The 24,778-nt window shown below is 36.0% G+C and overlaps 1 protein-coding gene across 12 annotated transcripts in view; it reads right to left on the bottom strand.

Moving 5' to 3' along the window:
• Positions 1-24,778, bottom strand: part of kay (transcription factor kayak) — a 350,765-nt gene that overhangs the window by 144,895 nt on the left and 181,092 nt on the right. For 5 of the 12 annotated variants that reach the window (XM_073960793.1, XM_073960798.1, XM_073960797.1 and 2 more), the window contains exon 2: positions 20,140-20,637. The exons of 4 other annotated variants lie outside the window; for them this stretch is intronic. In XM_073960793.1, coding sequence (XP_073816894.1) covers positions 20,140-20,442 — 303 coding nt within the window. In that variant the 5' untranslated portion in view covers positions 20,443-20,637. Of the gene's footprint in view, positions 1-20,139; positions 20,638-20,844; positions 21,318-24,778 lie in introns of those variants that run through there. 3 more of the 12 variants (XM_073960794.1, XM_073960795.1, XM_073960800.1) reach the window with 3 other exon arrangements.

Here is a 24,778-nt window from a genome sequence, read left to right as displayed (position 1 = left end):
CTCAAAATACTCAAAACATGGACCTATGTTGAAATTTTTGGTGGAGAAGTTTCTTGACTACAGAGAACCCCAAATGTCAAATTGCAGCTAGTTCGGTTAAAAATTGTAGCTAAAACCCTCAAAATACCAAAAATCAGGAGGTAACGTTATATGAGGGCTTATACCGAAACATGGACCTATGTTGACAATTTTTGGTGGAGAAATTTTGTGACCACTAAGAACTTTAAATGTCAAATTACAGCTAGTATGGTTAAAAATTGTAGCCAAAAAATCGTCGGCCGATATAGCACATCTTCGAACTTGACCTGCCTATGGCAAAATGACACTCTGGTCCAAAAAATATATCACTCTAGCTCAATTATTGCGTACGATAGTTTGGGTGCCACCGTGGTGCAATGGTACGCACGCCCGCCTTGCACGCAGAAGGTCGGGTGTTCGATTCCCCGGCCAAGCAACATCAAACATTTTTCAACGGTGGCAAAATACCCCTCAGTAATGTTGGCGACATTTCCTGAGTATTTCAGCCTTGAAAAACTTCTCCATAAGTGGTGTCTTAAGACACGCCGTTCGGACTCGGCGATAAACAGTAGGTCCCATATCATTGAGCTTAAATATGAATCGGGGTGTACTCATTGATATGAGAGAAGTCTCCCTTGTCCCGTATGAGATGTTGTGGAACAATGTTTTTTTTTTTTTTAGTCGCAAGTTATTACTTCTATGCATTACAAGGGGAAAAACAAACTTAACTGTGTACGCAAAAAAACTTTATGAAACGTTTGCAAACGTTTAGTTTTGTATTTTCCATAAGAACAAAACAAAACGAAACATTACCCAAGTTGACCGAACTCGCTGTTTAGTTTCGTTTTGTTTACATTAGTGAGTGCGAATAAAACGAAAACTGAAAAGTTCTAAACTTCACAACAACTCATAGAAAACGAAACCGTACAACACACACTGCAAACGTTGGTGATTGATTGAAACATCCACCGCAATATATTCCAAGTATGTAGATGCTAGCTTATGGAGCTGTTAAGCAATCAAATGTGTGTGTCTGACTGTGTCATTGATCAATTCGCACAACAAACGTTTGCAAATGATTTATTTGGTTTCGTTCGCGAATGAAACAACTCGAAACAGCATATCCGAAGTACATTTTAGCAATCATATAGTTTTGTTCTTCTTCATTTGAAAAGTTTGTGGTTTTGTTTTGAGAACGAAACGATACAGAAAAAAATGAAACGTTTGTAACTTTGTGTAAATGGTACGTGAATCGATTGTTTGCGTTCATTCGTGGCAATAGTGCAACTGAAGAATGGTAAACAGTTCCTCATTGCCTCTTGCTACATGGCCCATTCGAGAGAAGCACTACCACGTGAGGTCTGGAGTACCATAAGAGCCATTCAACCTCACAACACCATCATCATTGCTTGCGAAGCCAACGCAAAACATACTTTGTGCGGCAGCACTGAAACTATTCGGTGTAAGTGAACTAACTTTAAATCAGGGATGGCCACTAACAACAACTTTCCTACGAAACACACGTACACTATAAACACATTCGTAAGACATTGTTAGGTTGACGCATTGTTTACGCACACTAGCGCAAGTTATAATCTGCAAATGTGTGTTTTTGCCATCCCTGCTTTAAATGAAAGGTGCGTACACATGGTAAGTTTTTAGAGATTCTGAAACGACAATGTTCATAGATGTGATTTTTTTTAAGTTTTTAGGTTTTTTTATTTGTCTCCTCTATGAACATTGCATTTTCAGAATCCACAAATACTTCCCATTCATTTAGATTATGTGATGTTAGCTTATAGGGTTGTTAAGCAATCAAATGTGTGTGTGCCTGAATGTGTCATTGATCAATTTGCACAGCAAACGTTTGAAAACGATTCATTTGGTTGCGTTTGTAAATGAAACAACTGGGAACAGCATAGCCGAAGTACATTTCAGTAATCGTACAGTTTTTTTTTCTTCTTCAGTTGAAAAGTTTGTGGTTTTGTTTTGTTTTGAGAACGAAACGATTCAGAAAAAATTAAAAGTTTGTGACTTGTGTGAATGGTACGGCAATCGTTTCGTTTGTTTGCGTTCATTGAAACTTAATATACCATCCATACTATAATGGAGGGTATAAAAAGTACATGCAAAACTATGAACCCACATTTGCGACCTATGGTATTTTATGAATTTTAGTATAAAACTGCAATACGTAAATATTGAATATTTCGCTCCTTTGTATTGAATGCAACAAAAAGGTGTTTTCTGATTGCTTCATTGTTTAGCTTTAGTTTTCTTTGTTTTTTAATTTTGCCGCCAGACGTTAATTAAAGGCAAGCGTCGCGACAGTTGCAATATCCAATGGCATTTACATTGTTTGGTTCGGATGATTGAACGGCTAGTTGGAGTACCACCCATTTCTGGTGACCATATGTGTTTATTTTGTATTTTTGCTAAATATTTGTAATTTTAAATAGGATTTATAATAACACAGTGGCTAACGAAAGTGTGGCTGGCATATTGCTGAGGGGTTTGTAAATGCCGGGGAAAATTTTGGGTTGACTGGCTTGGGAATCGCACTTAGGCACTCACTGTAATTATTGCAAGTAAGGGGAATACCAAAAGTTCGACGGAAGCCGGTCTGAAGAAAAACATCATTTGGTTTTAGGAATTTTGGTAACACTGAATACAGATCTATTGGAAGTCTATCCTGCGCTCTGCTCCAAATAAATGTCATTGCCTCCCTGAGAATTCTATTTTTCTTCAGTTAATCCACCGATTTTCCAATTCTTTTGTATAGGACGACATTAGTGCAGAGCGATGGAAATCATATTTTTATGTTTTAATTATTATACTCTTTTACACCTGACCTCCACAATATATTTACTTTTGTCGATTCCGACAAATGCAAAAATGCAAATTCGGTGTGGGTGAAGTAATCAAATGAATTCATTTAAATGTTATTAATTTTGTCATTTGTATGTAAATCGTTTCATTATTTGTCATTACAATTTGTTTTCGGATTTTGTTGTTGCAACATTCAGTCGTCGACTAATAACCTTTGTCATGTAATCGTGACTTATACGTTCCTGGGCATGTCATTACAAAAGCTTGCCATCACATCACCACCAACCAGGCTAGGTTGAATGAACATCAAAACACCATCATCACCACCAGGGTGCATAGATAGATTTGTCGTTGTTTTGTTTTAGGTGGCAGTCAGTCAATTTAGTCAATTCAATTGGAGACGAGAGGGCTGACTGGGTGTTAGTTGTTGGTACCCAGTCACATTTATTTCAATATTATTGACACTTTTTTCCAACATTTCTAATGGACGGACGGCGGGTGTGATGTAAAATTTAGTTTTTGTTGGCAATGTCGTGTAATGTGTAGTTTTTCATTTTCATTGTTCATGACATTGTTGTTGCTGTTGTCGTTGTTTACATGTTCAATATACATCACCTTGCCCCAGAGAACGAAGCCGATGTCTATTCGCGGCTGGCGGCGGCTGCCATGCAAAACATCCGGCGGCGGCTAAAAGTCGACTTAAGCCGAGGAAGATTTTCGACGTCGGCTTAGCCGATATATTCGCAGCGGCTACGAAAAAATCGACTGAAATAATCGGCTGTTACAGAAAAAACTTTACACTTTAACTTTAATTTCATTTTATATTTTATAGTGATTAAATTGTATTTTATACATATATCACATTTATATTGGTAAAAAGAAATGCACTTTCAAACGTTCCTATAATAAAGATTCCACTATAGTCATGTTATCATGTATAAATAATTGTTTTTTAATAGTTGCGGGGTGTAACCGGCTCCTCTTTGCATTTATACAGTTTCCGGCAAATGAAAAGGCTTGTTCGGATGATGATGATGTGGCTGTGATCCCACAGCACATATTTGCCACTAATGCAACATTCGGGAAGATCTAAAAAACAACAAATTATAAATGCGTTCAAATATATTCATCTTCGACTTACATCTTTGTTTTCTCTCCACCAATCTAAAGGCTCTACAGCATCGACTTTAGTCTCTTAATATTTGTTTATTTCGGATTCTATGTCGTTTTGAGAACTATTAGTTGATGACCCCATGAACTCCAACATTCTTTGGCGGCTCACTGATAATTTCTACGAGAGCAATAATTTTAGTACAATGTCAAAACATCCAATAATACCTGTTTTTTGCGGCTTGTTCGGCAGACTTGCTTGTTGATGGCTCAAACGACAGTGGAACTTCTTCAAATTCCTTATTTTTGCCAACTTCTTCCAGAATCAATGCTTCTTTTGTTAAGGGATCCGGGACATCATATAGAAGTTGCATAGAATTCGGGGATTGTTTCGGAATTTTTTTTAAATATTTTTCTAGAACTTTCCAGTTTTTTTGCGAGGGGTCCATCAACGCTGCAACTACATATATTCGATATATCTTATATCTGTTTTTTAAGTTGTCTAGGGCGAAATTGCACAAATCTATTGACAACTTAAAGTATGACTTTTCTTCGGCTTTAGTTAATAAAGATAAGATGCATTCAAAATAATATATGGATATTCCTGTCCCTGAAGATGCTTCGTTGCCTCTTCAAATATTTTTAAAAAGTTGCCAAATTCCTCTATTTGTTCTCTCTCCATTATTGCTATAATAAGCGCATCTTCTTTTGCCTTCACCAGAGCTACATTTATGACAGAAATATTTTTAGTGTAGCTTTCTATCATAGCTAGTAGAGAGTTCCACCTTGTTGGCACAGAGTTCTTTAAAGATTTGCGTTGCGGAGTATTAATAGAGGTTTCGTATTCTTCGTTGAAGTAGTCATCTCCACTTGTAAATTGTTCGGAACAATCCAAGCTCTCCAAAATTGTCTCTGCTTCAGAGAATATTTTAGAAAGTGCGCCCTGTTCCTCGACATTTTGAAGGTTTGAAATTTCCTCGTGGCTATAAACGAGAGTTCCGTAAATTTTTTTTTAATTTAGCTATTATTTGCTTAACGTTTTGGAAGCGCTCGTTTTCTAGGACGTCGTGCATTAAAAATCGATGCAATAAATACGCCACACATCCATACCTGGTAATATTTTTCATTTTCAAAGATGCTACAATGTTTGATCCTCCATCTGTTACTGCGCAAATTTTTTTGGCTTGAATGTTGAACTCTGATAATGCCTTTTCAATTTTGTCCATGACTGCCAATCCAGTAAGTGGCCGCGGAAATATTTCAGTTTTCAACGTCACGTTTGTCATATTAAAATCTTTGCAGAAATGCACTTTTATATTGATATATGACAAACGTTTATAGCTGTCCTCTGCTGTTGCTGTCCTCTTCCCAAAACTTAAGAATAACAATAAGTTATCTATTATAATAAAATCGACGCGTTCTTACCTTTTTAAATTATTTTTTTTCTTTAAACAGACTTTGCAAAATTTATACTTCTGAAGTACATGTTTTTTGTTGAAGTAAAGATCACCAAAATATTTCCAACATACTGATACACCAGATTCATTCAGAACGACTTTTAGCATTCATTTCAAATAATTTTTCTTTTTGATGAGATCTTCAAACTCGGACACATCTGTTAGAAACGAAACATTTGGGATATTGTTATCTGATTCATCCGAGTCAGAGTCTGCTGGAATCCTGTGTTGTGCAGATTTAGCTATAAAATTGCTACTAATATCACGTTGCGACATTTTATTGAAATTATTAGAATAATACTTTTCCTTTTTTCACTTGAGCTCACAATTGTAAATAAAACGGTTTTAAGATGGGATTGCCATCTCACTTTAAATTAGTAACATTTAGAGGGTTACCATGTATCGTCAATAAAACACACAAAACAGTGTATCATCATCTTAATAATATTATCAATACAAATGTTATTATTTTCTAATATATATATTCTTCAATGGGTTTAAAAAAATTAGTGGTTGTTTGAAGATAAATGTTTTTATCAACATTTGAACTTTATTATTTGTATGCTAACAACATACCAAAATAACGACTAAGCCGATGTAGTCGGCTCTTAATAACAGCCGTTGAAAGCCGCTCACATCGGCGGCGGCTCAGATCTGGCCCAAAACGTCGGCGGCGGCTGCGAGCCGGCTTCGAGTCGATCGGCTTCGCTCTCTGCCTTGCCCCACACCATCTGTGTGACCTTGACATTGATTGTTTTTGTTGTTATTATGCTGCGCTGTGTGGTATGTGATGTGTGTTTTCTCTATTTCTATTGATTTACTCTTATGGAGTTGTTGGTGGTTTTGTTAAATATTGGGGGTGAAATTCGAATATTATAGAAGGACACCTTTTTGTATAGTTGCTGTGTTTTGTGGGGTGATGCAAAAGGTTTGGGTATTAATTGTTTTATTCACGTCCATCTGCATTTTAAAATTGATAAAGTGGACAGAATTTCATTTCTCAATGAAATACGTACTATGTTATGTATAAAATATTATGGAATGAATCTAATTTATTATCAGGTTCTAAAGCAGGTACAGTCCAAATCCTTATAACGTCGGCCAAGGGACCGACGGAATTTGTCGCTATAACCGATATGTCGTTATAAGCGATAGGGCTATAAAGGGCCCAAGAGATTTGGAACTTTTTGATATCGTCGTTATAACCGATATGACGTTATAAACGACGACGTTATAAGCGATTTCGACTGTATTCAGAAAAATGGTACCTATGTATTGGTGAGGCAACCTTACCCTAAAGAAGAGAAGGAAGAGAAACTAGGTACTATTTCTGACAATAACACAACAGGAAAGATTTTGGATGTTGTAAAAAAGTATCTTCCCGTGTCATGGCTGAAGATTCAAATAAATGTAAAAATATCGATGCCGAATGCCGCTGTACTCACACAACGACACCCCAAAAAGTATGCAATAGAAAGTGATGGTGCGCCTTCCATGTCTAGTAGATCCATTTTATTTACATATGATAATTGTCTCTACTACAAAAGTTATTATACCCTCATCCTTCAGACACCACGGTGCGACTTAAATAAAATATAAATGAAAGGTGCTTACACCTGGGAAGTTTTTGCGGTTTCAGAAACTACAATGTTCACATATGAGAAAAATCAAACAAACAAAAAAATCGCAGGAGGGATTTTCAAATAAATCGCGGTCAAAGTTCACATTTTTAGGGGTTTTCTAGGTTTTCACGATTTTGCTTGTAAACCGCAAGCCATATCGAAATGCGATTAAAGAAAATGTTGTAGCAGTGACAATTCTCTAAAAGTTCAAATTTTGACAACCGCAATTTCCCAACTTAAATTTATATATCTCAAAAATGGAACAACCTAGGAAAAAATTACGAAAACCAATCTTATAGAGAATTTTCACAGCTATAAGATTTTCTCTAGTCTCATTTCGATAAGACTTACCGTTTTCAAAACCTAACGTGAAAATGTGTGACCTGAACTTCTATATCTCAAAAATGGTAAAAGCTAGGAACAAATCACAACGGTCGATCCTATGGAGAATTTTCACAGCTACAAACTATTCTTTAGCACCATTTCGATAGGACTTGCGGTTTCCAAGCAAAATCGCCAAAACCTAAATAAACCTAAAATTGTGAACTTTGACCGCGATTTATTTAAAAATCCCTCCAGTGATTTTTTCTTGTTTTTTTTTTTTTTTGGATTTTTCTCATCTATGGACATTGCAGTTTCAGAATCCTCGAAAACTTCCCAGGTGTAAGCGGTTTTCATTCAATGTTAGTTAAGGTGCATCCTGCATGACATTGTTTTATAGGGGCCCATACACTCAGTACATTGTCCCAATTTGAACGTCTATATCTCAAAAATGGTGAAACCTCCTTTAATCCCATTTCGTAGAGCTTGCGGTTTCCAAGCAAAATCGTGAAAACCTAAAAAAGCTCTAAAAATGTGTACTTTGACCGCGATTTATTTGAAAATCCCTCCGGCGATTTTTTGTTTTTTTGATTTTTCTCATCTACGAACATTATAGTTTCAGAAACCGCAAACACGTCTCAGGTGTAAGCACCTTTCATTTAAATTTAGTTAGGCGCACGTGACACTAGATTGAGCGCAAGAAAAAAAATAATTTTTTTGTTTGCATCTCCTACCCCCTAATTTTTTTCCATTTGATTCAAAACCCTTATATATGAAATTTAATGGCGATCAGTTAACGTTAACCCATGCCACCCGAGCGTACTTTGTTATACCCTCAGCCTTTAGGCTAACGAGGCTTAGACGAAATTCGTTTCAGATAATTTAGAGTCCAGTTAGCCATGTCCGACCTTCTGTCTGTGTGGCCAACCGATTCGAACCAAATTTGGGACTTCGTAATATTTTAATTTAATTAATTAATGTCGAAGATAACCCATATCGGTCCACTCCTTCGTGTACCTCCCCCATAAATGTTCAAAAATTTTCTGTAAAATGTTACATATCGAGCAATCGATTTGGTCCAAATTTTGTACATCGTATTATTACTTCCATATATAAATCGGGTTCGAATATAAACTATATCGGTCCACTCCTTCGGGTACCTCTCACACAAAATTTGGGAAAAGTGCAGTTTAAGACCCCCTCTCGGATCGTTTTGAATTTTTTTTAGCCAAGTTGTTCTTGCGGCCCCCTTTACGACGGCAGCATTTTTTGGGGGGCAAGTCAAAACTTCCTGGGATAATTGCCAAAAAGCTCAAAGAAACCATGATGGCTCCAACTAAAATTGCAAATTCGCAAGATAACTTTCGCAGGGAGTTTCTGATTGGAACAAACTTTGTACATCGTATTATTTCATCCAGTCATGTATCAGGTTGGAATGTTGACTATATCGGTGGCCCACTCCTTAGAGTACCTCCCCCCACCAAATTCGAAGAAAAGTGAAGCTCAGGAGCTCCTCTCGGATCGTTTTGAATTTTTTTCAGTAAGTTGTCCTAGCGGCCTCCGATATAAAGATACAATTTTTTTCGGGGCAAGTCCATACTTCCTGAGATAATGACCAAAAAGCTGCAAGAAACCATGATGTCACCAACAAAAATTGCAAATCCGCAAAATAACTGTCGCAGGAAGTTTCTGATTGGTCCAAACTTTGTACATCGTATTAGCCTCCCACACAAAATTTGGGAAAGGCGCAGTTTGAGGACTCGTCTTGGATATACACACACATACACTATATATGATACGATAAAAATGTGCCACATCAAAATACTGGTTTTTGACCCAAAGTATGTTTGGACGACAGTGGAGTCGATTTAGCCACGTTCTTCCGTCTGCCTGGCTAGCACGCACGATAACTCTCAAACGGATCTAAGGATTTGATCCAAATTTTGTACCTGTAATATTATGTTCAAACCTATATCAATTTCGAAGATGCACTGTTCTATGGGTACCTCCCCAAATAATATCCAAATTATTCGCTAAAATGTTGCGTACATGGTAATATTTCTTCGAAACGAGAGTCGCACAGTGTTGTCGTACAAAAGTGGACAAAAATATGCAAGATGCAAAAATATACTAAAACTGTTTAGTAGTTTTCTTGGAAAAATTGGTTATCCCCTAAGGGGTTACCTCTACTTATCACTTTAAAAAAATCGAAAAATATGTTATTGGCTTATTTTGAAGTGCAGGTAGTAAAGAGTATACCGACTCGATCGGACCAAAATTGGCTGTGATGTGACAGATCCCTGCAAAAATTCGTTAGTCATTATTTAACACATTACAAAGTAATGTAAGTACTTACATCACTATTTATGTAATGTGTACGGTGGCAAAGAGCGTGTGTGTCCGACTATAAATCCTAGGGTTGTGTGTTCAACGCTCAATAACAGATGGTGGTGCACAGGTAAGCGTTCGCACGCGTGAGTTCGGCTAGAATCAGAAGTTCGCATGATCAAATCCAGCAGAGAGCGAAATAAAATAAAAATGTGAAGTGTATTGAAATTGTGAAAAACATTCCACCTCAAATATTCTAAAATAGAACTTCTGTATGTTTTTTAGCTTATTTTTCAACTTCTAGTGGACATAGAATAACTAGTTAAATAATGGGTTAGTAGGGGGTTTTGTAAGGAGTTACGACTACCAAAGTGTTCTATAACAAGTAACAAATTATCAGTCGGCTTTGCCGACAGAGATATACCCTCAGCCTGTGTGGATTGAAATAAATTTATCCCAATAAATTATGTATATAGGGGGTTTTCAAAATTTTGGGCGTATGAACCGACAAAAGTATGGATAGGATTAAAGCTTAAAAATTTGCGGAGATATCGATAGATATAGCTTTTTTACCACACTAGCCTACGAAAAACATAATATCCACTAGGAAAACCTTCGGTAACCACACAAAAATGTTGAATATTTGTGTGGGTGGTACCCCGAGGATTGGACAGATAGGGCACAAAATTTGAACATAAACTAAGTTTCGGCAATATTCAGAGATCCAAAGTTTGGACCAAATCGTGCTTAGCATTCTAACGAATATTTTCGAAATTTTGTGGGGGAGGTACCGGAAGGAGTGGACCTAAAAGCAGCACCTCCGAATTTCATCTAATATTCGAAGAAATATTACGATATCCAAAGTGTGGACGAACGTAGTGGTGCCTTAGGAGTTTTTACAACTTTCGGGCTGTTTTCTCAGAAAGTATGGACTTGCCCCTGAAAAAGTATTACTGTCGTAATTGAGGCAGCGAATACAAGTTGCTTCAAGTAAAATCAACGTGATTAGAGAGCAGGTCTTAAAGTGAATTTATCTAAAATTTTGTGTGGGAGGTAGCCGAAGGAGTGGTTAAATATAGTCTATATTCGAACCTGATCTATCTTTGCTAGATATATTAGGATGTGTAAAGTATGGACCAAATCGGTCTCTCCCATCAAGAGTTATCGTGCGCACAATTTTTCCGAACTTTTTTGAATTTTTGTGGGAGAGGTACCTGAAGGAGTGGACCGATATGGCTTATCTTCGAACTTAAACTAAGTTTGCACAAAATATTACGAAAGCCATATTTTGGACCGAATCGGCAGATCCGTTCGAGAATTGTCTTGCGGTCCAACGACTACACACGGTGTCATAGGGTTTTTTTGAACCTTTCAAGCTATTTTCTAAGGAAGTATGGGCTTGCCCCTTATGAAACTAGCACCGTCGTATGGGGGACAGTGAATACAAGTTGTTACAACAAAAATCAAAGCGATTCAAAAGCAGGTACTAAACAGAACATTTCCGAAATTTTGTGTGGAGGTATCCGAAGGAGTGGACCGATTGAGTCCATATTGGAACCTCATCTAAGTCTGGTAGAAATTTGACGATGTGCAAAGTATGGACCAAATCGGTCACTCTCTTCAAGAGTGGGGAAGGTACGGGAAGAAGTGGACCGATATAACCCATCTTCGAACTTAAACTAAGTTTGGACAAAATATTACGATAGCTAAATTTTGGACCGAATCGGTTGATCCGTTCGAGAGTTATCGTGCGCTCCAGCCAGCCAGACAGACTGACGGACGGGGCTAAGTCAACTCCAAATAGTCTGAAACACATTTCGTCCAAACATACTTGGGGTCTAAAACCATTATTTCGATTAGACACATTTTGCCCGTATGAAAGTGTATGTATATACCCTCGTTAGCATAAATGCTGAGGGTATAAAAACCCATTACATATTTAGTAAGGATTTTGTTTGCCCTATTTTAGGAAGAAACGTTCAATTTTTTTAATCTAAATTTATACTTCCACAGTTCACAATTTTTTAAAATTCTGTTTTGCTTAAAGACAAGATAATTGGGTAATTTAAACACCTATAAAACTATACGTAGACTACAAAACTATTATTTTTTTCGAAGGCAAGACAATGCTTCCTGATATAATGGTCCAAAAGCTCTAAAAAATTATAAAAAAAATTATAAATTATTATATATGTATGTTATGTGGGTCCATTCCTTCATGATGTGCGTGAAGATAAAATGTCAGTTTTTATCAAATTTTCAACAATGAAATGTTTAGGGCAGCATATTTTGGAAAAGTAGAGCGAAAAACTTTTCCAAAGGTACCATCTATGTAGGGGCATCCCTTTCAGATCCGATCCATGATCGCAATATTATATTAGTCCTTGAAAATTGTGATTTAAAAATGGAAATTTTTCTCAAATTGTCTACAATAATGGGGAGGGAGTATTTATTCATTCTTAATAGAAACGGCCACAAAATACTTTCCCTTTAGTTTTTCATGTTCCTACTCCTTTTCCCCAAAATCATTTAAATAACCCCATCAAACGAAAAAAAACTATGTGGCATGACATCATTAATTACAATTATTAAATGTATGTTAATGTCTGTGTTTGTATATTATGGTCACTTAGGCAATTTACATGGGCACGAATATCAAAGAAAAACAACAACACTGTCATTTCATTAGAAAAATGGGAAACATGCCACATGCCGCCAACGGGGAATTCCTTAAATTAGTGAAAATGTGATACCCTTTTAAGGCAACCGGTAAAAAATTGTAGCATGCAAGATAATTTATTTTGTTTGAAACAACAAACATAATTCTCTCTTTTTCAACATCCATTTCGCTCTTGCGGCCTTTGGACAACACAATTGTCAAAATTTCAATTAAGCAAATAAACAGACTAAATAAACGACAAAACACGAAAGCATAAATAGTACAATTGAATAAAAAAACGTCAGACGAATGTCAAAGACAAAGCAAAGTATGCAATAAAAGTAACAGACAAAACACATAAACGACAAAAAGATAATTTTCAACAGTTAATTGAGAGTGTGAGAGATACAAAGTGTTGTCAACGCTAATTTAATTTATAATTTAGGAGGGTTGGCGTTTTTTTTTTTTTTTTTTTTTTTGGGATGACGACTTCTATTTTGTTTTTCAAATTAGTCAGGCTTAATCCCATAGTCGTTGTTTTAATATTTTATTAAAACAACTTTAATTTATTAGTGGAAAAAAATTGGCGATGTTTACCAAGGGGTAAGGCAGGGAATACTATAGTTTCAGATCTCGCCACAGATCTTCATCAGTTCCCTTGTTTCTTGTTTTTCAACAGGAAACTTTTTATACCCAAGTGTCAATTGCTAGCTCAAATAGATACGTGCGCAAAGAAACACTCTGATCGAGAATTTCTTTGGCACTACCTAAACTCTAGCAACTTCACTTGCAAAAAAAACCAAATCTTTCCCACTGCTATGCGTTCGTCGATTCTCGACGAAAAAACACATAACTAATTTGTTGGTATTGCATACTACAGCAATAAACAACATTTCGACGGTGCCTGGTCTCACAATTAGGAGGGTTGGCGTTTTTTTTGTTTGGGATGACGACTTCTATTTTGTTTTTCAAAATAATCAGGCTTAATCCCATAGTCGTTGTTTTAATATTTTATTAAAACAACTTTAATTTATTAGTGGGAAAAAATTGGCGATGTTTACCAAGGGGTAAGGCGTATTATAAGTTGGTTTTGGCCAAAAAGTTTGTAACGCATAGAAATAATGGTCGTAGACCCATACTTATATATATATATACCAAAATGAATGTCTCGTCGAACTGGTTACGTGTCTCCTTCCCACCCTCCGTCTGTCCATCTCATCCTTGTAATCACGCTACAGTTAGCAATTTTGATCGGATCATCACCAAAGTCTGGGTTTTGATGGGGGTCCCGGAGGGGAAGAAGCGTATTTATTTTAGTGATGGTCACATAATATTTAGGGGTAGGAATGGGCAAAAACTATATTTGGAGAAAAAGTAAACATATTTTCCAAAGCGAATATCTCAGCTTTCTTATTATGTAAAGAAAATTGTCGTAGGTGCCAAATAACGGAGATATCGCAATATTAGCGACTATTTTTTTCCGTTTTTTTTTATCACGCTACAGGTCGCAATATTGATCGGATCGTCATGAAATGTTGAGGGTTAATGGGGTCCCATAGAAAAAGAAGTCTATTGGTATTTCGTGAATGGTGGGATAATATTCATCGGTCGGAATGTGCAACAAATTTATGTGGAGAACATTCAACGTTTTATACATATGCGAATATCTCAGCATCTAGCAGGCGTATTCCAAAAGGAAAGCCCGTCAATGGAAGAAGATAAGATTTCCTTTACATAGTTACAAAGTAGGTTGACATATGTTGCAATTTTAATAGGAACGTCACGAATTTTTGATAGTTAATAGGGCTCGCAGAGAGGAAGGAAGAAGCATATTGAGTTTGGTGATGGTCGGATATTATTAAAATGTCGGAATGGGCAAAAAACTTATATGGACAAAAATTCAAAGTTTTATTCTTATTCGAATATCTCCGCTTTTAGTAGTCGTATTCCAAAAGGAAGGTCTGTCAATGGATGAGGAAAATATAACGTTTATTATGATGCAAAATAGGTGGGCACACACCCCACTTTCCCATATTTATTATTTGAAATGTACTGACGAGTATCTCAATTTTGGTTGGATGCGTTTTAACAATGAAGACATTTTGAGCTTTAAAATGTTCCCAACTGCCAAATTTGGTGAAATGCTTGTGATGTTGAAAAAGATGCTGGGATATCCCAATTTGCAATTTATGGAATATTATTTCCATGTCAGATATTTCTGCTTCTATTGTTGTGTTTCATTAAGCTTTTAGACCTTTGATATTTTAAACCAAGTAAAACAAGGAGATTATTGCTTCTCTATTCCCGACGTTTCGTCGCTTTTTTGGCGACTTCCTTGCGAGAGACTCATGTATTTCTTACACTTTTGTGTATGAGGCCGAGCATTTCTGCCCAACAGTGCTTTAAAAACTTGTTTTGCATTCGGCATCGTTTCGTGATTTCGGAGGCGTTCCCTGATTTCGCGCGAAATCAAGCAGAATTTATCATGAAATGAAATCATAGACCAGCGAAGACCACAGAAATACAACCGAAGCGAAGACATGTATGAACGTATAAGTGAAAAAAGCAACAACCACATTATGTTTTTGTTTGTTTTCATTCATTTACACTGTACGTGAGAGAGAGAAGCAAATGCAAAAACAACTCAGTGGGCGCCCTCACTATACGATCTAAGCAAAGAAGCTCGTCCCTGTCATAGACTAATGAAAACATAGACGAATAGTCCGGTCAAAATAGACATTGAAATAGCAAAAATTCCCACAAAGCTGAATTTTGGTGGAGAGCTAGGGTTTGCCATTAGAAGCAACGTCCTAAAAGTCCCCATCGATCCCATGTGTGCAAAAAAAATTATTCGGGGTCAAAGGTCAACATTTTAGGGTTTTTAGGTTTTCGGATTTATTTTTTGAAAACGGTTGATCTAATCAAAAAGTGACTAAAGTAAATATTGTAGACAGAAAAATTATCTACAAGTTTGACCCCTTACAATTTTTTTCTTAGAAGGAACCATTCTTGAGATATAGCTGTTCCAAAAAAAAAAAAACACATGATTTTTATGCACTTATAAGGAAAATATGCACATATTCAGACGAACCGGCTAAAATAAGCGAAGTAATCGGGTCTGTCCCCCAAAAATATATATATTTTCTTGAAGAGCGAAATTATAGCTATCGTCTAAAAAAAATCCAACAAAATTGGAGCGTGTAGAGTAGAGTTATTCAATGTTAGAGTCATTTTATGCAAAAATAGCCCATTTAACCCACATGTATATTCGAAAACCCAACGGGAACGACCCCAACGAAAACTCTCCGATTTTTTTTTCAAGTTTTGTCCGAAGGTAGGGTTTGTTGCGCTGATTACGGAAATGTATAATTTTCAACGGTTGCGGATCCGGTTCACCGGTTATTAGACCCGAAAGGCCAAATTTAAAAACCGGGTTAGACCCGGTTCTACTGAACCGATTACTGCAAAGTGGAAATCTTACGGAAGTATCTAACACATAGTGTCGTTACTTTAACCGGTTCGCCTCATAATGTACTTACGCGGCTATTTTTTTATTTGACCTTTAGATCGAGATATCTCGAAAATGGTAAGTCTTTTTTAAGAATCATAAAGACCAATCTTGTAGACAATTATTGAATCTACAACTTTTACTTTAGCGGGCTAAGTATTACCGTTTATGAGAAAAATTAAAAAAAAAACTGAATAATGCCTCCAAAAATGACCTTTGACCCCGAATAACTTGTTTTGCACACATGGGATCGATGGGGACTTTTAGGACGTTGCTTCTAATGACCAATCCTAGCTCTCCACCAAAATTCAGCTTTGTGGGAATTTTTGCAATTTCCCCCTTATACGCATGTCTATTTTGACCGCACTAAGCTGGCTAATATTTACTTGTCCCTAAACACTTTGGAAAGTAAATGTTGACAGAAAATAACTTTTAATTTTTGGAGCAAATTAAAAAAATAGAATCACTAAATTGGCATCACTGGGGGAGAGTATTTATAAAAAAAAAACTGAGAAATAGAGAATTTTGTTAACAAATAACCCAACAATAAAATGAATTTGATCAAATATTTGCTATGAATGTGTGGGTCTGTATGAATTCGTGTTGAGGAAAGTTGAAAGTGTAATTTGAAATTCCATAGATAAACAAACTAAGGGCAACCGAAGATACAACAAAAGCGAGGGGGGTACTGAAGAGAAGTATGCCTGGACAAAATAAATTGTTAAAAAAATACGCAAAACGCAATAAATATTAAAATCAACAAAATATTTTTAATGAATTAAATAAACAATGTGGTGAAACAAGGGGGGAGGAAGAAAGGGTTGTAGAAGGAACACACATTTTGTACGGATACTACGCCATGATAAAAACGCAGATACTATGATACAATAATATCGTCTCATTATACCCAGCTGGATCAAAATTGTTATCTGTTTGTTTTTTGAAAACTTTTTCGTTGTTGTTAAAATACAGTGAATTAAATTAACATTGATTAATGGGTTAATAGGGAGGAAGTGCGGAGGGAGGCGCATGCAGAGGAAAAACAATTGTAAATTAAAATACAAGTTTTCATTTTTTTTCGCTTGACATTCTCACACAATGGCGATTAATTTTGTTTTTCTGTTTGTTTATTTTTTATAAGTGGATTTTATTGAAAACAAATTGAAAATGTGCTGTGTTTGCCAATATTTTGCGCCTTTTTTTTGTGCCGTCTCCATTGCAGCGAAGAACGAGAAAATAAACACAAAAACCATTAAAGATAACAAAATCTGTTTCCATGAAATCATTAATATTCTACACAGTAAGCAGCAAGCGAACACCATGTGACAAATTATTGCAGTGTCAATGTTTTAAGGAGGTGTTGCAAATATTGCGTAGATTTTTTATAAAAGAGCTCCAAACGTGTATTTTTCTGGCTGAAAAGAAAACACCTCTTCAGCCAGGCTGAATATAGAAAACACTTATTCAGGCAGGCTGAATAGAGGTTTTCTTATAGAAAACACCTATTCAGCCAGGCTGAATAGAGGTTTTCTTATAGAAAACACCTATTCAGCCAGGCTGAATAGAGGTTTTCTTATAGAAAACACCTATTCAGCCAGGCTGAATAGAGGTTTTCTTATAGAAAACACCTATTCAGCCAGGCTGAATAGAGGTTTTCTTATAGAAAACACCTATTCAGCCTGCCTGAATAAGTGTTTTCTAGAAAACACCTATTCAGCCCGGCTGAATAGAAGTTTTCGTATAGAAAACACCTATTCAGCCCGGCTGAATAGAAGTTTTCGTATAGAAAACACCTATTCAGCCCGGCTGAATAGAAGTTTTCGTATAGAAAACACCTATTCAGCCCGGCTGAATAGAAGTTTTCGTATAGAAAACACCTATTCAGCCAGGCTGAATAGAGGTTTTCTTCAAGAATATTCAGCCAGGCTGAATAGAGGTTTTCTTCAAGAATATTCAGCCAGGCTGAATAGAGGTTTTCTTATAGAAAACACTTATTCAGGCAGGCTGAATAGAGGTTTTCTTATAGAAAACACCTATTCAGCCAGGCTGAATAGAGGTTTTCTTATAGAAAACACTTATTCAGGCAGGTTGAATAGAGGCTTTCTTATAGAAAACACCTATTCAGCCAGGCTGAATAGAAGTTTTCGTATAGAAAACACCTATTCAGCCCGGCTGAATAGAAGTTTTCGTATAGAAAACACCTATTCAGCCCGGCTGAATAGAGGTTTTCTTATAGAAAACACCTATTCAGCCAGGCTGAATAGAGGTTTTCTTATAGAAAACACCTATTCAGCCAGGCTGAATAGAGGTTTTCTTATAGAAAACACCTATTCAGCCAGGCTGAATAGAGGTTTTCTTATAGAAAACACCTATTCAGCCAGGCTGAATAGAGGTTTTCTTATAGAAAACACCTATTCAGCCAGGCTGAATAGAGGTTTTCTTATAGAAAACACCTATTCAGCCAGGCTGAATAGAGGTTTTCTTATAGAAAACACCTATTCAGCCAGGCTGAATAGAGGTTTTCTTATATAAAACACCTATTCAGCCAGGCTGAATAGAGGTTTTCTTATAGAAAACACCTATTCAGCCAGGCTGAATAGAGGTTTTCTTATAGAAAACACCTATTCAGCCAGGCTGAATAGAGGTTTTCTTATAGAAAACACCTATTCAGCCAGGCTGAATAGAGGTTTTCTTATAGAAAACACCTATTCAGCCAGGCTGAATAGAGGTTTTCTTATAGAAAACACCTATTCAGCCAGGCTGAATAGAGGTTTTCTTATAGAAAACACCTATTCAGCCAGGCTGAATAGAGGTTTTCTTATAGAAAACACCTATTCAGCCAGGCTGAATAGAGGTTTTCTTATAGAAAACACCTATTCAGCCAGGCTGAATAGAGGTTTTCTTATAGAAAACACCTATTCAGCCAGGCTGAATAGAGGTTTTCTTATAGAAAACACCTATTCAGCCAGGCTGAATAGAGGTTTTCTTATAGAAAACACCTATTCAGCCAGGCTGAATAGAGGTTTTCTTATAGAAAACACCTATTCAGCCAGGCTGAATAGAGGTTTTCTTATAGAAAACACCTATTCAGCCAGGCTGAATAGAGGTTTTCTTATAGAAAACACCTATTCAGCCAGGCTGAATAGAGGTTTTCTTATAGAAAACACCTATTGAGCCAGGCTGAATAGAGGTTTTCTTATAGAAAACACCTATTGAGCCAGGCTGAATAGAAGTTTTCGTATAGAAAACACCTATTCAGCCAGGCTGAATAGAAGTTTTCGTATAGAAAACACCTATTCAGCCAGGCTGAATAGAGGTTTTCTTATAGAAAACACATATTCAGCCAGGCTGAATAGAGGTTTTCTTATAGAAAACACATATTCAGCCAGGCGGAATAGAGGTTTTCTTATAGAAAACACATAGTCAGCCAGGCTGAATAGAGGTTTTCTTATAGAAAACACCTGTTCAGCCAGGCTGGGCAGGGCTAATTATGTGCTTTCTATACGAAAACTTCTATTCAGCCTGGCTGAATAGTTGTTTTCTATACGAAAACTTCTATTCAGCCTGGCTGAATAGTTGTTTTCTATACGAAAACTTCTATTCAGCCTGGCTGAATAGTTGTTTTCTATACGAAAACTTCTATTCAGCCTGGCTGAATAGTTGTTTTCTATTCGAAAACGTCTATTCAGCCTGGCTTAATAGTGTTTTCTATGTGAAAACTTCTATTCAGCCTGGTTGAATAGTGTTTTCTATGTGAAAACTTCTATTCAGCCTGGCTGAATAGTGTTTTCCTTGTGAAAACTTCTATTCAACCTGGCTGAATAGTGTTACCTATGCGAAAACTTCTATTCAACCTGGCTGAATAGTGTTTGCTATGTGAAACTTCTATTCAGCCTGGCTGAATAGGGGTTTCTTTGTGAATTTGCCCATATTTTATGCGTATAGCAATATTCCCTGTTTAATTTATAATTTCCATCAATCACATCAACTAAGCTATGGCTTAGTTCACACTAAATTTATCATTAAAAACCTCTTAATTGGCATTACTAGAAAACAAAAATACAAACGACGCGATAGCTAGGCTACAATTGATAAGAAGGTGGTCTACAAGGCATACAATGGGGGCGTATGGAGGTGCATTGCTCTGCTGCCATACAATATACTATTATTGAGGTTAAATATTTTTGGTTTTTTATTTATTTCTTTTTCTACGAATTGTTGTTTTTTTATGTATGCTTTCGATACAAAACTACAATGTATAGGGGCTTTTGTTTGTTTACTACTTACGTTAAGATTATTGCGCGATGTTGTCGAGGTAAACGTTATTGGTGGCGGTGATATTGAAGACGATGTTATTATATTCAGCTGAGGCAGAATATCATCGACTTCATTATCCTCTTCGATTATTTTATGCATTGCCAAACTAATGGCCTCCTCTTCGGCATCATTTTCATCCTGTAGCAGATGTTCCTCTTCATCGGTATCCACAACATCCTTTTCCTGGATGGCTCGATGATTCGTGACTTGTGGTGATTTATTTTGAACTTTTAATTTTGAAATATTTGTATTGGAATCGACTTTGACTTTCATGATTTTAAGTAGGTTTCACTGAACTTTTTTGTTGATTGATAATTATTATTTTTAAATTATTTTTATAGTTAAAGTAATACTTGTTATGGTGATTAAGTTATAATTCTGGTATGAATATTTTTTGAGTTTGGGTTTTTAAATTATAAAAATTATATCGAATATAAAAATCCAGGGAATGTAATGAAGGGAACAAAACTAAAAGAAATAAACAAATAGATTTTTAATACAAAATATGGACAATTTTCACAGCTTAATTTCAAAAGAGCGCGCAATTTTCCGGAATATAATTGTTTATTTTAACACAAATTTTAACACTGAAGAAATTAAGAATTGCTTTCTTTTGTTATTTAGTTATGGGTAAATCTCTTTCATTTATTATTTTTCAATGCAATTTTCTATTACTTTAAACAATTTTAATGCATTTTTTTTTTCCAATTCGCATTTGCAACACCATGAAATTTCACCACATGTGTTTTATATTTCGTAGGTTTGAAACTGTCGATATAAACAAATTTCACAGACAGACAATACTACGAATGAATTCTCTTCAAGTGACGGCACACCCTGTTTTCGTTCTTCATCAAAAGGTTTCGCGTACCGTTGTTTTGTTAATAATTTCCAAATTTTTGTACAAGTTTTACAACACACACACACACATACAAAACACTCCCCTAAAATAGGCGCATAGCCACAGTCAGAGTTTAACACAGTTTTACGTCAAGAATTTCACAATCTTCTTCTTATATAAACTTGAGAAAATAAACATTTTTATCCAAAAAAAAAAGGTTAAATACACGGTCGGTCGATTTTTATTTCTTAGCTGGAAATACTGAACACTGACAACAATACGAAATCATATGCTTGACGTAGAGGAAGAAACAAACGGTAATAATGACAACAAGACAACGGGAGAATACCTTCAGTGAGATGTGGAAAGCGAGAGAGGGCACAGATAAATTGAGAGAGTTAAAACGTCAACAATTGTTGCTCATTCAACTTGTCTCCGGTTAAAACAGTGCTGTCGACTTTGCAACTTGCAAATAAACGCGGAAATTATTACAACTGAACTTATTAGATCAATGGGCCGGTGGCGACATGGTGATAAGGAGTATCGATCAGATGATTAGCAAAAATTCTTGGCGGAATGCATACCCAAACGATTGGAACATCAGCCTGATATATGCCTTGTATAATACATAAGTAAAAAAGTATCACTCTTTGCCGACAGAGCATATGAACATGCCGACAAAAATATGGATTTGGTTTGAGAAAAATCCAAAAACAAGAAAAAATCGCTAGAGGGATTTTTAAATAAATCTCTGTTAAAGTTCACATTTTTAGGGTTTTGTTTGGTTTGGCTTGAAAACGGCAAGTTTTATCGAAATGGGACTAAAGAAAATATTGTAGCCGTGAATATTCTCTAGAGGACTGACCTATATAATTTGTTTGTAATAGTACGTTTATATATAACCGGATTTAACAAACCCACTGGGTTTCAAAAGTCAACTCCTTTGAGTATACGCCAAATAAATCCTCATTAAGAAGGTTAACCCTGCAAAAGGCTATAATATAAACATGGCCTAAGTTTTAGCATTTTTGAGATATAGAAGTTTAGGTGACATATTTAGGTTTTTTGTTAGGTTTTCACGATTGTGCCTGGAAACGGCAAGTCCTATCGAAATGGTACTAGAGAAAATCATGTAGTATTTTTCATGAAGTATTTTTGTTTGGTATTTTAGTGTTACCAATACATTGTTCAACGGAATTTGTTGCAACAAGATTTCTTGTTGCTTAGTTCATCTACCCGCGAAATTTTTATACCCTCCACCATAGTATGGAGGGTATATTAAGTTTGTTTTTCCGTTTGTAACGCATTGAAATACTCATTTGCGACCCTATAAAGTATATATATTCTTGATCAGGGTAAAATTCTAAGTCGATCTGAGCACGTCCGTCCGTCCGTCCGTCCGTCTGTGGTAATCACTCTAGCATCCACAAAAATGGAGATAGGACGCTGAAATTTTGGGAAAATGCGTCTTTTGTTTGCAGGCAGGTCAAGTTCGATGATGGGCTATATCGGCCCACGTTTTGGTATAGCCCCCATATAACGGTACCCCCCGATTTACGGTATTTTGACGTTTTTAGCTACATTTTCAGACCGATTTGGCTATAATTTGAAATTTAGGGTTCTTAAGTATAAATAAACATATATAACAAAACTTGTGGACATAGGTCCACGTTTTGGTATAGCCCCCATATAACGGTACCCCCGATTTGCGGTATTTTTACGTTTTTAGCTACATTTTTAGACCGATTTAGCTATAATTTAACATTTAGGGTTCTTAAGTATCAGTAAACTTATATAACAAAAGTTGTGGACATAGGTCCACGTTTTGGTATAGCCCCCATATAACGGTACCCCCAGATATACGGTATTTTGACGTTTTTAGCTACATTATCAGACCGATGTAGCTATAATTTGACATTTAGGGTTCTTAAGTGTTAATAAACTTATATATTAGAAGTTGTGGACATAGATCCACGTTTTGGTATAGACCCCATATAACGGTACCCCCCGATTTGCGGTATTTTGACGTTTGTAGCTACATTTTCACACCGATTTAGCTATAATTTAACATTTAGGGTTCTTAAGTGTCAGTAAACTTATATAACAAAATTTGTGAACATAGGTCCACGTTTTGGTATAGCCCCCATATAACGGTACCCCCGATTTACGACATTTTGACGTTTTTATCTACATTTTCAGACCGATATAGCTATAATTTGACATTTAGGGTTCTTAAGTATCAATAAACTTATATAACAAAAGTTGTGGACATAGGTCCACGTTTTGGTATAGCCCCCATATAACGGTACCCTCAGATATACGGTATTTTGACGTTTTTAGCTACATTATCAGACCGATGTAGCTATAATTTGATATTTAGGGTTCTTAAGTATCAATAAACATATATGACAAAAGTTGTGGACATAAGTCCACGGTTTGGTATAGCCCCCATATAACGGTACCCCCCGATATACGGTATTTTGACGTTTTTAGCTACATTATCAGACCGATGTAGCTATAATTTGGCATTTAGGGTTCTTAAGTGTTAATAAACTTATATAATAAAAGTTGTGGACATAGGTCCACGTTTTGGTATAGCCCCCATATAACGGTACCCCCCCCGATTTGCGGTATTTTGACGTTTTTAGCTACATTTTCAGACCGATGTAGCTATAATTTGACATTTAGGGTTCTTAAATGTCAATAAACTTATATAACAAAAGTTGTGGACATAGGTCCACGTTTTGGTATAGCCCCCATATAACGGTACCCCCCGATTTACGGTATTTTGACGGTTTCAGCTAAATTTTCAGACCGAGTTAGCTATAATTTGACATTTAGGGTTCTTAAGTATCAATAAACTTATATAACAAAAGTTGTGGACATAGGTCCACGTGTTGGTATAGCCCCCATATAACGGTACCCCCGATTTACGACATTTTGACGTTTTTATCTACATTTTCAGACCGATATAGCTATAATTTGACATTTAGGGTTCTTAAATGTCAATAAACTTATATAACTAGTGGACATAGGTCCATGTTTTGGAATAGCCCCCATATAACGTTACCGCCCGATTTCAGGTATTTTGAGAATTTTACCAACAAGTTTTAACCGAATTATCTGTAATTTGAATATTTGACATTTGAAATTCTTAGTGGTCACTACACCTCTCCACCAAAAATTGTCAAGAAAGCCCCCATATAACGGTACCTCCCGATTTTCAGTAATTTGATGATTTTAGCTACAATATTAAACCGAATTAGCAGTAATTTGACATTTGAAGTTCTTAGTGGTCACAACACTTCTCCATCAAAAATTGTCAACATAAATCCATGTTCGGATATAGCTCCCATGTAACGGTACCTCCCAATTTTCAGTAATTTGGCCATTTTAGCTACAATTTTTAACAGAACTAACTGTAATTTGACATTTGAAGGTTGTAGTAGTCACCACGCATCTGCATCAACAATTTTCAACATAGTCCCAATATAACGATACTTCCCGATTTTCGGTACTTTGAGGATTTTACTTAAAATGTTTAACCGAACGTAGGTCCATGTTTTTGTATTGCCCCAAAACAAACCTCCCGATTTTCCGTACCTTAGCGTTTTTTTTGGGACGAACTTTCTGTCATTTGAAATTTAAAAGTCAACAAAAATTCTGCAACAAAAATTGTTCATTTAATTAATATTAATATGTTTAATTAAACCGAGCTCGAGGTCTTAAACATATTAAGCTCGGTTTAATTAAACATATTAAGATTAA

The sequence above is a fragment of the Musca autumnalis genome, unplaced genomic scaffold (genome assembly GCF_047663935.1).
Source record: "Musca autumnalis isolate F117 unplaced genomic scaffold, ASM4766393v1 scaffold_1, whole genome shotgun sequence".
In the NCBI taxonomy this organism is placed as follows: domain Eukaryota; kingdom Metazoa; phylum Arthropoda; class Insecta; order Diptera; family Muscidae; genus Musca; species Musca autumnalis.
The sequence above is the reverse complement of the archived record's forward strand: the minus strand, read 5'-3'. Positions and strand labels throughout refer to the sequence as shown.